An 11,144-nucleotide genomic window follows, 5' to 3' on the forward strand; every position below is an offset into this window, starting at 1 on the left:
CTTTAGCCACTCAGCATTCCTGAATGGAAATGGGAAAGTATATCAATGGATTTTATTACAGGTCTCCCTAGAGTATAGAAAGGGTTTAATGCTATATGGGTGATAGTAGACAGATTGACCAAGTCAGCCCATTTTCTTCCAGTAAAAGGAGCACTACTTCGAATCAATTGGCCCAGATTTGCATTAAAGAGGTAGTGAGACTGCATAGAGTACCCAAGACAATAGTGTTAGATAGAGTTTCTAGATTTGTCTCAACTTTTTGGACTAGTTTACAGAGGAACTTAGGTACTATATTGGCTTTTAGTACCGCCTAACATCCTCAAACAGATGGCCAGACAGAGAGAACGAATCAGATACTTGAGGATATGTTGAGGGCTTGTTGCATGGATTACAGAATGTCCTGGTATGAGATGTTACCCTTGGTGGAGTTTGCTTATAATAATAACTATCAGTCTACAATTAAGATGGCTCCTTACGAGGCCTTGTATGGTAGACGTTGTAGATCTCCACTACATTGGGATGAGATAGGCGAGAAAGATGAGTTGAATATAACTCTTGGGCCAGAACTAACTCAGAAAATGATAGAAGATGTCAAGTTAATCAGAAGTAGAATGAAACAAGCCCAAGACAGGCAAAAAAGCTATGCAGACTTGAAGAGGAAAGATGTTGAATTCGAAGTGGGTGATAAAGTATTTCTAAGAGTTGTCCCCTACAAACGGGTGATGTGTTTCGGTAGCAAGGGAAAATTAGCACCGAGATACATTGGTCCATTTGAAGTATTACAGCGAGTGGGAAAGGTAGCTTATAAGTTGGAGCTACCACCTAATATGGACAGGGTGCACAATGCGTTCATGTTTCAATGCTCAGAAGATATGTCAGTGATCCCTCCCATATATTAAAAGTAGAAGAAGTGGATTTAGAAGAGAATCTCATTTATGAGGAGCAACCAGTACAAATCTTAGACAGAAAGATCAAAGAGCTCCGAAACAAAAGTATTCAACTCGTAAAAGTCCTATAGAGGAATCATAAAGTAGAAGAAGCAACATGGGAGGTAGAACAAGACATGCGAAACCGCTATCCCGAGTCATTTGTTTGAATTTTAGGGACGAAATTCTTATAAGAGGGGTAGAATTGTAACGCCCACGTGGAGGTACATAATTTAATTTATACTCTTATACCTTTAGTTGATTTTTGCTAAAGTTATTTTAAGAAAATGTGAAGAAAATGCCTTAAACTTGCATTAAGGGTAAAATGGTCTTTTTACTCAAAATTAGTTGAAATTGTGGGGAGTGAAAGGAGATAGAATTTTATGGATAATGCAATAAAAATGAGGGCATTATAGTAATTGATTAAGGGACATAGATGGAATTTTAAAGAAAGTGCAAGGGCAAAATGGGAAACTAATATATAATTTTATGTTATATCAAGGATTGAAGAGTGAAACCCTAGCCACTCTTCAACCCATTTTCACACCACCTTCTCCTCCAAATCCTCTCAATTTCTTTACTTCTTCTTCAAAAGAAATTCATAGATTTTGGGTATTGTTGAGTGGATTTTCAATCCCAAGCATCTTTAGGTAAGATCCTTGCACTAAGTGATTTTAATTTTTAAAGTGTTGAATTTTGATGGTTTGTGCTCATAGGATTTAAGAGGAAGAGAGTTTGATCAAAGGAGATTCTTAAAGGGTTGAATTGCTCATATCAAAGGTAAGTAAATCCTACCCTAAGTATGATTTAAGTTATGTTATGTAGAGAATTTTCTTTATGCATATATATGTGTTATATGTAGAATTGTTGATGGATTTGGTGTTGAATGATGATTAGAACCTATCCATGAGAAGTTGTGTTGGTGTATTTTATACTTGATGAATGTTTGGTTGAAATTTGGAAGAATTGAAGTGGAAATTTTGGAGTGTGTTTTTTGGACAGATTTGGCGCTAATCATGGAGGATGTTATTCCAAGTTTTTGGCGGCCTAGAATAGAGATAGAAGTGTAGCAAAATTAGTGTTGATTTGTGCACATGAATTGTTTGATGAAATGCCAAAGAGAAGTGCATGTATGAGTATGATTATGTGTTACTTTGGGATGAGTTTGTAGATAGTAGAGAATGACATGTTTGTATTCCATAATGCGTAGTCTATATATCTATATGATGTTGAAGCAGACTGCTTTTTCTGACGCCACGTATGATTAATATATGATCGCCATGTAGGATGTCGTTAATTAGTCCACGTGTTTGTTGTTTATTGGGCTTGCTATAATAGGGACTCTATATATACATCTATATAATCCTAAAGCAGACTGCTTCTTATGACGCCACGTAAGATTAATATATGATTGCCATGTAGGATGTCGTTAATTGATCCACGTGTTTGCTATTTATTGGGCTTGCTATAATAGGGATTATTCACATGCATTCAATTAATGTATTCAATATAAATCTTTCACATTCCTCTTTTAATTTGATAAATTACTAATGATTCACGTGTGTGTTACTGATTTCCATGAATATTAAGAGATTACTATAATAGAAATTATTCACATACATTCAATTAATGTATTCAATACATATATTTCACATTCCTCTTTCAATTTGAGATCGTTCACATTCCTCTTTTAATTTGATAAATTATTAATGAATATATGCCAGCATGTGATTGGCTAGTGGATGAAATCTCTTCACATTCTCACTAATACAAACTGTCAAGCCTTTCAGCTGTTAACACGTGAAATCTCTTCGCATTCTCATTAATAAACTAATACAAACCGTCAAACCCTCAAACTGTTAATGTGAAATCTTGATACAGAACTAGTTCTCAGTGCTGCCAAGGTTTGCCTTTATCTTTCTTAACCGCATTTTTATTTTCTTCGCTTCTTTTGGGTTAATGCTCCAGTGTCCAAATGTGTTGATCTCCTTGGATATGGGCCCATTGGTTGCTGGTGCCAAGTTTCGTGGAGATTTTGAGGAAAGGTTGAAAGCTGTGTTGAAGGAGGTTACTTCTTCAAATGGGCAGATTATCTTATTCATTGATGAGATCCATCAGGCAATGGAGACGCCACATCGGTCTCTGATCGGATAAATTCTCACAGGTTTGCCCACTCTAAGTCAGTTTCGCGGTCGCCGCTCTCTAATGAAATAGACCCGCCACAAAATCCGGAGGTATTAGTGCACGAATCTTGCTTTTCCTTATCGCATTTGACCGGTCATTATCAAATCTTGATTTTAATATTTTTTGTCTCTGTACATTTAGCATTTATACATGATATTTAATTGTTTATGTATGTTTGTGGGGATTTCAAATTTCTTAATCATATGGGTGTTTCTTGGGCTGCGTTCCTTGCTCTTCATGGGCTGTTTCTTTTCTACCTTATAATTTGTAGCACTGGAGTTGAAGAAGTTGGGACTATTGATGTTCGTGCAGCTAAGGATCTGCTTGACTTTGGCTACGGATGTTAGGTACTCTTTGTCTCCGTTCCAACTTATCAATTTGAATAATTTTTTTCTTTCAGCTAGAACCCTGAAGAGTTATCTAAATTTAATTGGAAAGAATGAACATGTAACTGTGATTTTAAATTACACAGAGAGATAAAAAAGCATGGGAGGAGACTGTAAATTGAAAACAGTCTTTTCTTCTTTATCATCGTTTTCAATTTTGCAAAATCTCAGGATAGGTGAATGTAATTATCCCTTGACCCGAGGTCTTAAATGTTCAAATTCAAGAAGGTTTCAGATCCGTCTTTGATTCATGTTAGAATTAAGAGAACCCAGTTGTGTTTTTGTGATTTTGACTGATATTTGTTTTTGGGTTTGTGTTTTTTGTGATTTTAGGTATTGAATATTAATTGGTTTCATAAGTAGATGCACGGAAACGATGAGGTAATATTTCAATTTTTGTGATTTTCTATTATTGATTGTTTTTGTAATTTGTAGAAGCTTTGTTAGATTTATGGGGTTTTGATTTTGAATTATGTGTATGATTAAGTTATTAGTTTGATAAGTAGAGCTTTAATTGATGATAGAAATATTGATAATTGCACATCATTATTTTATCTAACTCTTTGCTTGGATCAAAATGTTAACAGCGCTAGAGAGGTGGCAGTCTCAGGTTCGATATCATCCCTTCATTTGTCATACATATAAAACCAAGCTTTTTGTTTCATTTATCCAAAGCTTTTTAATATTCTTTTTTCTCTGATTGTGCAGGTCCAGTTTTGCAACTTCTGTAACGATAGTTCCTGTTACAATGGGTTTATTTTTTTTCTGGGTAAGTACAATGGGTTTATTTGTTTCTTATTGTTATTGTTACAGTATTTGTATTTTTACTTATGAGCTAGCTGTATTCGTCCACTTTAACAGGGGTTTGTGTTTTTGTGAATGGAGATATAACCAAATGTTCCTATCATATGCATGATAGAAGTATTGATGTTTTGGGGTTAGATTGAGGCAATCTTAGTATTTTGATGATTTGAATGTACACTTTGTTTTTACCTTAAAGAGAGAGGTATGACCGTCTGTGGCAAGGGGTTTGTCAATGCTTCAAATTCATTGTGCCATTTTGTACAGGGTGGTGCTGATGAGGGGGAGGATCTGAGAAATGCAGCCATAAGAGAATTGAGAGAAGAATCAGGTGTTACCTCGACGGAATTTCTTGCAGAGGTGAGCCTAGATAATGCTTTTTATATTTGAATATTTCACCTGTATTCTTGGAGTCTGGTACCATGTCTCAAAGGATGAAATGACACCTTCCTACATCATGTCTTGACTGAACTGATATTTCCATTGTTATGTAGACACCTTATTGGCTGACTTATGATTTTCCACTTACAGTCAAAGATAGACTTAATCGTTGCTGGGGAACAAATTATAAAGGTCAAGCACAGAAGTGGTAAGGTTACCATCTACCTAGAAATGGTCAATGCATTATATATTGTAGTTCTGCTGTTGATAGACAAGTAGGAAGAGTTAGAAAATTATATGGTGGAAATAATATACAACCTGTAGCTTCTAATAATAAGATCATCTGTGCGTATTTCCATTGTAAGGTTTGTGAAGTAGTTATTATTGGAAAAAATTTGTTTGGACCATCCACCGTATGGGTATTACCTCTACTTTTATGCTTTTTGTTTTTTTATTGGACAGTGGCTATTCATGTACATAAAAACATTAAGGCATGAAAAGGCCACCTCATATCTGCAAACCGTAAAAAAATAAAATAAAATAAACACCAAAAAATTAACAATATGGATGAAATATCTAATATTTTCAGATAAGATTAAAAAAACGAACACATTTCAATTGAGAACAAATACTTAAAACAAAAATTAAAGACTTATAGATATGCAATTGTCAACGACAAGAAAACAAGTGATAAGTGAATTAATAACTGATACATGTTGACATAATTCCAAGTTATATATAAACAATTATCAAACCATTAGACGACGACGTTTCGCTAAACAAAAAATATAATACAAATACGACAGCGCATCACAAAATCACAAAATCACTGACAATATATATCAAATATAATATTTTTTAGAAATTCAATTTAATATTTTCTAATATTTCCTGAATATATAAATCGTTAGTGTATTTTATAATAATTACAATATATTTTCCAGAATGTTATAAATTATCATGCATTTAATATACAAGATTAGTTACATCTATTTTTGTTAATTTTAATCACGGTTTTATTGCATCATATATATGTTCAATGAAACAAATACACGTAATAACAACAATTATTATTATTTAATAAGAAATATTCAGATACATTGCATTTGTATTCCAAAATACTAAGTAAACAAATATAAATGATAAACTTAGTGTAGTTTTAAAGACAAACAAAATAGGAGAATACAAAATTCATCCCAAAAGTCAACAAACCATTCACATTCCCCTAAATTAGAACACTTCGTGAACAACTTATTAATTGACAATATTAACGACTATTCAATATCTTCTAAAAAATATAAAACAGTGTTTGACAAGAATTGAGCATTTACAACAACAAAAAAAAAAAAAAAAAAAAAGGAAGATTATCATGATTAACCAAAATTCAGCAGTACAGAAAACAAGTTTCTTACAACTACCACAAGAAAATAGCAGCAAATCATGTCAGAGCAACTAAAACTAGCAATAAAAATCTACATCAATCCCTTGACGTAAGTATTAAACATCTACAATATCAATTATTATATATGCTATAAACAATCATATCTATCTTATCTATCCAATTGCAGATGTAAATTTCTATATATACATCCAACGCAAAACAGTGTTGCGTAAAAACATCTTCAAACAAAGACACAAGCTACCGGCAATTACAACAGAAGGACTTTCAATTTTACAATCTTGGCAAACGCAAAAAATGAAATGCTTTTATACTGCTGAAACACATTTAGTATTTATCAAACATAATACTTACACAGGTATACCTATGCTAAAGACAAAATATGCAAGCACATATATTTTTGCAGTGCTTTGCTAAAAATATATGATAACAATGGTATACAACTTCTTCTCAAATTGATACATCAACTAGATTCTTTTCAAAGGATGAGCAATTGCCGAGAGACTTTCAAAACCAGACTCCAACAACAAATATTCCCTCAAGAAGGATATATAGGAACTTGCAATAAAGAAGAGGATACGTGTACACTGGGACAGAATAACAAGGCCAAGTGATATCAGTTGCAAGAGATGCTCTGTAGATTATGAAATAGTATGTTAAATACAATATGTAAAAAAAATGAGACATATATATTCACTCTAGAGTAATTCAATGATATGAGTGAAAATATTGTTTATACATGTTTTTCCCAGCACATATGTTATTGTATAGAATCACACATTACCAAACAATGTGTGTTATATTATTACGAACAATTGCCGAACAATGTTTTGTTCGCATTTTATACTGTTTCTGTACAATTACATGTTCATCTGTGTTTTTCCTAACACATCTTTAACCAATATCGAAGGTTGGCCATTTTAAAAGCCTCTTGACAAGCTGAATCATTCCATTCAATTACTTTCTCAAAACTATTCGTATTTATTTTGGCTTCTATAATCTTCTTGCATGGTATTGAGCCGACTTCCCAACAGAATATTTTCTCCTATATAGGAAGACTTGGAGGTTGAAGATTTGAGTTTCTGTGACCTATATTCGAATGATTGTTACTATTATTTACAACTGCCATGTTATTTGTAGAACCGAGTTATCTGTTTAGTGAAACGATTTTGCACCATATGCTATACATAAGAATACACAGATTATATTTCTATTGTAATTGTATCAAAAAAAAAATTATATGCAATAATAATAAAATAGTCTAAATAGATTTAAAATTATTTATAATCAGACCACATTCATATTAAATCTACGGTTATTAGTTAATAAAATTGCAAATAAATTGAATAACTAAAATGAAAAAAATATCAACTGGACAAACAATATTGATTGTTAATATCTTTCACATGCCCATCTTAATTTGATTAAGTCATGATGATTCGCATATTTTCAACACATATATTACAAATTTTCTTGGATAGATAAACATAAATATAATCTGATTGATAAAATGTGTTGTTGACTTCGGTGAAACTATATTACTGATAATCCAAAAGTTAAAATATTAAATATTTCAATTACATTGAACAAAATACGAACAGTTGCTTTAATTATATCATATCACTGACATATCATTAACAAATACCAGACAAAAGACGAACCATTGTCAACCCAGAAACAAAAAAACCAACAAAACACGATTCCAAATATAGTGTACAGAGAATGAATAGTCTCTTGCTATTCTGCCTTTTCGCATTTTGTTGTTCCTATATAAACATAACAAAATACAATGTGAAATACCACACAGTACTAATTTTATTCTACTTTAAAAACTTTTATTCACAATGGCAGAAGCATCATGAACAACAACACATGATAATAAACATTGAACCATATATCTTATATTTAATGTCATATATCTATTCTAATATGTGTGTGCATGATTTATAGATGAAGCAACATCATTCCAACCACAAAATGAGATCAAAGAAATTCTCAAATTGAAAGATATTATCCATGGTCTGTTAGAGATAATGAGTTCAACCATGGATATTATCTCTGATTTAACTCAACGTGAGTTTTTAGTTGCTGTTAAAGAGGTTGAACTACAGATAAGACAACAAAATAATTAGAAAAACGCTATGTATATAGTTTTTCCTTTTTCCCTCTGTTATCAATAACATAATAATAATAATAATAAAAAACAATAACAAAATGTTTTATTATAATCAATATTTGACATATTTTTTTGTGAAACAATAATCGTTTACAATTTCTTAAAATATAAAAATTCGATAATAAAATAAAAATAATATAATAAATAAATCTGTGCAACGCGCCGACGTGCCATCTAGTTTAATAATAGAGTAGACAATGTATTACTAACTCGTTGAATGACTATGCACTGTAAACCCATTCTCAATTAATTGTTGAAATGTCTATGACTTGTTGACTTTATGAATTTAATCGGGTATTATTTTTAAAATTTATAAACAGTCTCGGGTTGTAAAAACCCGGCCCCTAGTTTGAGTCTCCGGGTCGGCCTTGGATTTTGCCATCCTTAGGCTAGACATTTCGACTTCTCTTGGGATAGACGGCTCGTTGATTTCTGCCTTTCATATTTCTTGGCTGGTATTTTATCCAACCACCCCTATCACCAATTCGTTCCAAGTGACAGGTATCATTTACAAATATGAAAGTTCCTTCCTTTATCGTTTTAGGTTTAGACTGCCAACTTAATCACCTTTGCACGTTATGTCCAGAATCCAGCCTGTCTGATTCTGATCTACCTAACGGTCTCAATCAGCTAAGCATAAAGAACTTCCTTTTTTGGTGGACGTCTCTAAATTTCCTGGGCCTGGACTTCAAAGATTGGGTGTAGAAATTTCATGAAAGTTACCCGGAGGTTTATTCCTGTGTTTCATGTACATTTTCAATTGACAAGAAAGTTTCAACCAATGAAATTAATTGAATGATAATCAGTTGTGGTTCACCATTGACCTTCAAACAAGAAGCATTAGTACGCAATATCAGTGTATTGGCTTTACTTTTCAAAAATAAATTCTAAGTTCCATGAATTCGTTCCTTGGCCCAGGTGCAAATACACCTTTATTTTTGGCCTTTTTTTCATAAAATAATAGATATGCAATCATGCAAATGGAATCCACCACTTTCAGATTTCAATCAATCTCCCCAAATCTTCTTCGGGCCTTTGTATGTTACTATCAAAAATTACGTTTGCCTTGAATTAGAAAAACCAGTCTTTGCCTTGCCAGTGTTTTGTATATCTTCATGACAGAGATGGGAAGCACAACCGTAGAAGGAGAAGCTCATGTCATAAATATTCGAGAAGTAAACAAGGACCGTTTAGCCTCTATGCACAAGAAAATTTCGCAGGCGCCAACCTTACTAAGCACCACAGCGGGTAAAATATCATGCTGTATTTTTAGAGTTCCGAAGAGCTTCATTGATATCAACGGTAAGTCCTATCAACCTCATATTGTCTCAATAGGTCCATACCACCAAGGAGAGCCTCACCTTAGAATGATTGAAGAGCATAAATGGAAATATGTAGGCTCCTTTCTCAACAGAATTAAAAATAATGGTCTAGGTTTGGAAGATTTTCTCAAGGCTGTTCAATCTCTAGAGATGAAAGCAAGAGAATGTTATTCAGAAACTATTCATCTTAACTCTGATGAATTTGTTGAGTTAATGGTTCTTGACGGCCTTTTTATTATCGAATTGTTTCGAAAAGTTTTAGGAGTTGTAAAATCTGATCTTGATGATCCCCTCATCACCGTGACATGGATTTTACCATTTTTTTATCGGGATTTTCTTCTTCTTGAGAATCAACTTCCCTACTTTGTTCTTGAATGTTTGTTTGATTTATCAAAATTTCCTGAAGAAAAACCTAGCCCCACTTTGGCTACTCTTGCTTTGCACTTTTTCAATAACACAATGCAAAGGCCGGATGAAGATATTGCAAAACACCATAACCTAAGGGGCATGCATTTACTTGACTTGGTCCGCTCAAGTTTGATTCCATCTGAAATTCGAGATCATCGTGTGAATGCTAATACACCAACACAGGTAATCCATTCCATTTCCAAGCTTCGCCGTGCAGGAATTAAGCTCAATGCAGTGAAGGCAGAAAGCTTCTTGGTGGTAAAATTCAGGCGCGGCGTAATCGACATGCCCACTATTAATATTGAAGATTTTATGACCTCCTTTCTTCTAAATTGTGTTGCATATGAGCAATGGCACTCAAGTTGCTCCAAGCATATCACAACTTATGCTACACTGTTGGACTACCTAGTGAACACATATAAAGATGTTGAGTATTTATGTGACAAAAATATTATTGAGAATAATCTTGGTACCGATGCAGAAGTTGCTCGTTTCATCAATAATTTGGGGAAGGATGTGGGATTTGATATCGATGCGTGTTATTTGTCGAAGTTGTTTAACGATGTGCACGAGTATTATAGCAATAGTTGGCACGTTCAATGGGCGAGCTTCAAGTATACATATTTTGATACTCCATGGTCATTTATATCGGCATTGGCTGCTCTGATTCTTCTAATCCTCACCGTACTGCAAACCTTCTTCACCGTTTATCCTTATTATAAGTCGTAAAAATAGAGTAAAAAATTAGTGCGATATGTTTAAATTGCTTGATATATCTTTCTTAGGATATGATTGTACAATATATTGAGTTTAATAAAAAGGTAGTTACGAAGCAAACATAAATTAGTTGCTCCAATGTGTTTATCATATTTGAATTATTTAAGATTTTTGGTTAATGAATAATTTGAAGATCACTCATGCATTAATGACAACTACACCACTCAAAGACAAGGCACATCACCAAACATTCAAAGCCGCAGCTGAATGAAACCAATCATTCTTCTACTACTTATATTACATAAATGTGGTAGATAGAGGGACAGCTAGCTAATATTTTAAATAATATCATTTATAAGTCATGCTACATGGAGACGTTGTTTGAAGAAATGTGATGGAGTACTAAAAAGAAAATATTATAATTGAAAACAACTAATAAGGACT

At 33.1% G+C, this 11,144-nt stretch overlaps 2 protein-coding genes across 9 annotated transcripts; both read left to right on the top strand.

Moving 5' to 3' along the window:
- Positions 1–2,796: 2,796 nt before the first annotated feature.
- LOC116112376 (nudix hydrolase 27, chloroplastic-like) lies at positions 2,797–5,089 on the top strand. 8 transcript variants are annotated; one of them, XR_004125233.1, is made up of 6 exons: positions 2,797–3,160; positions 3,382–3,457; positions 3,830–3,877; positions 4,084–4,106; positions 4,205–4,265; positions 4,565–5,089. XR_004125233.1 is itself a non-coding variant. In XM_031398518.1 (4 exons), the coding sequence occupies exons 2-4, from the start codon at positions 3,860–3,862 to the stop codon at positions 4,955–4,957; spliced, it is 240 nt and encodes a 79-aa protein (XP_031254378.1). In that variant the 5' UTR covers positions 3,168–3,457; positions 3,830–3,859; the 3' UTR covers positions 4,958–5,089. The 8 variants fall into 8 exon arrangements, 4 of the variants coding, with proteins under 4 accessions (XP_031254378.1, XP_031254376.1, XP_031254374.1 ...); XR_004125234.1 differs by lacking the exon at positions 2,797–3,160 and having other exon boundaries at positions 3,168–3,457; positions 4,565–4,657; positions 4,792–5,089; XR_004125232.1 differs by lacking the exon at positions 2,797–3,160 and having other exon boundaries at positions 3,168–3,457.
- Positions 5,090–9,152: 4,063 nt separating this feature from the next.
- LOC116112384 (UPF0481 protein At3g47200-like) lies at positions 9,153–10,811 on the top strand. Its single transcript, XM_031398529.1, has one exon. The coding sequence runs from the start codon at positions 9,369–9,371 to the stop codon at positions 10,710–10,712; it is 1,344 nt and encodes a 447-aa protein (XP_031254389.1). The 5' UTR covers positions 9,153–9,368; the 3' UTR covers positions 10,713–10,811.
- The last annotated feature ends 333 nt before the right edge of the window (positions 10,812–11,144 follow it).

The sequence above is a fragment of the Pistacia vera genome, unplaced genomic scaffold (assembly GCF_008641045.1).
Source record: "Pistacia vera cultivar Batoury unplaced genomic scaffold, PisVer_v2 Contig660, whole genome shotgun sequence".
Lineage (NCBI taxonomy): Eukaryota > Viridiplantae > Streptophyta > Magnoliopsida > Sapindales > Anacardiaceae > Pistacia > Pistacia vera.